This window comes from Galeopterus variegatus, unplaced genomic scaffold (genome assembly GCF_000696425.1).
Source record: "Galeopterus variegatus unplaced genomic scaffold, G_variegatus-3.0.2 Scaffold5676, whole genome shotgun sequence".
In the NCBI taxonomy this organism is placed as follows: domain Eukaryota; kingdom Metazoa; phylum Chordata; class Mammalia; order Dermoptera; family Cynocephalidae; genus Galeopterus; species Galeopterus variegatus.
This window is the reverse complement of record NW_007731787.1, coordinates 22442-23472: the sequence shown is the minus strand read 5'-3', so window position 1 is coordinate 23472 and position 1031 is coordinate 22442. Positions and strand designations below refer to the sequence as shown.

At 38.7% G+C, this 1031-nt stretch overlaps 1 protein-coding gene across 1 annotated transcript in view; it reads right to left on the bottom strand.

Moving 5' to 3' along the window:
* Positions 1-976, bottom strand: part of MRPS5 (mitochondrial ribosomal protein S5) — a 10713-nt gene extending 9737 nt beyond the window's left edge. Inside the window, exon 1 of the mRNA XM_008589825.1 lies at positions 868-976. Coding sequence (XP_008588047.1) covers positions 868-976 — 109 coding nt within the window. The remainder of the gene's footprint in view (positions 1-867) is intronic.
* Positions 977-1031: the final 55 nt, after the last annotated feature.

The window sequence follows — 1031 nt, the reverse complement described above, 5'->3', positions numbered from 1 at the left end:
GGCTATTTCCTTAGCCAAGGAAATAGCCTTCTCTTTGGCCTTCTTGATAGAGGCCTTCTCCAGACCCCTTATCAGCTCAGGTCAGGAACACTAAGCCTGGCTCATAGCAAAGGGCAGAGCAAGTCCTTTATGAATGAATGAATTAACCAACCAACAAATGAACAATCAAACAAAATAAAGGGAAGAGCCCAGATCTACCAGACTCCTCTGCAGGACCTCTCAATCAAGGTGTAAAGGCATCTCACAGACACAGGTAACAAGAATGGGAGAAAGACTAAAAGTAAAGCCCAGCACTCAAGAGTTCTACAAACTCAAGGACACAGTGAAATTTCAATTCTGCCCTAACCATAGGCCATGTGGAAAAGGCAAGATTTAACTGACCATAAGCACGACATGGACTCAGCAAGGTTTGGCTTCCTTCCTTCCTAAAGAGTGACCAAAGAGAGGGCCCTGCACTATGTCAATTAAAGGCCTGAGTTACATATGAGGTGGCATCATAGTATCCAGACATCCTGGGTTCCATTCCTGCCATTTACTGGCTGTGTGATCTTGAACAAGCACTTAGCCTCTCAGAGACTGGCTTCATCATCTACAAAGTGGGAATAACTCCTTCATAAAGACTGGTGTAAGGACTAACCAAGATAATATGTTTTAAGCTTAATACACAATAATTACTCAATAAATAAAACCTATTATTTTTAAAGCTTAAACTATAACAATTGGAATTATTAAAACCTGAAAAATACTCAAGATCCTACGCATTTCCGTTATAAAGAATGTGCTTCTTCATTTACATTTTTTAAAACTACAGAAAGTACTCTAACATTAAAGCTTATGAGAAAAGATAGTTAGATAAGTGAATCTCACCACTGCTGAGAGCAGTCTTCAATGCCAAAATAGAAGCAGTTGGAAAGGTGTTTAGGGAAAGCTGACTGAACCATAAATGACCTGTAAATGAAAAAAAAAAAAGATGCATTTTTACAGGACCAGGAAGGAATGTAAACAGTAACACCCACAAAATATTAATATTT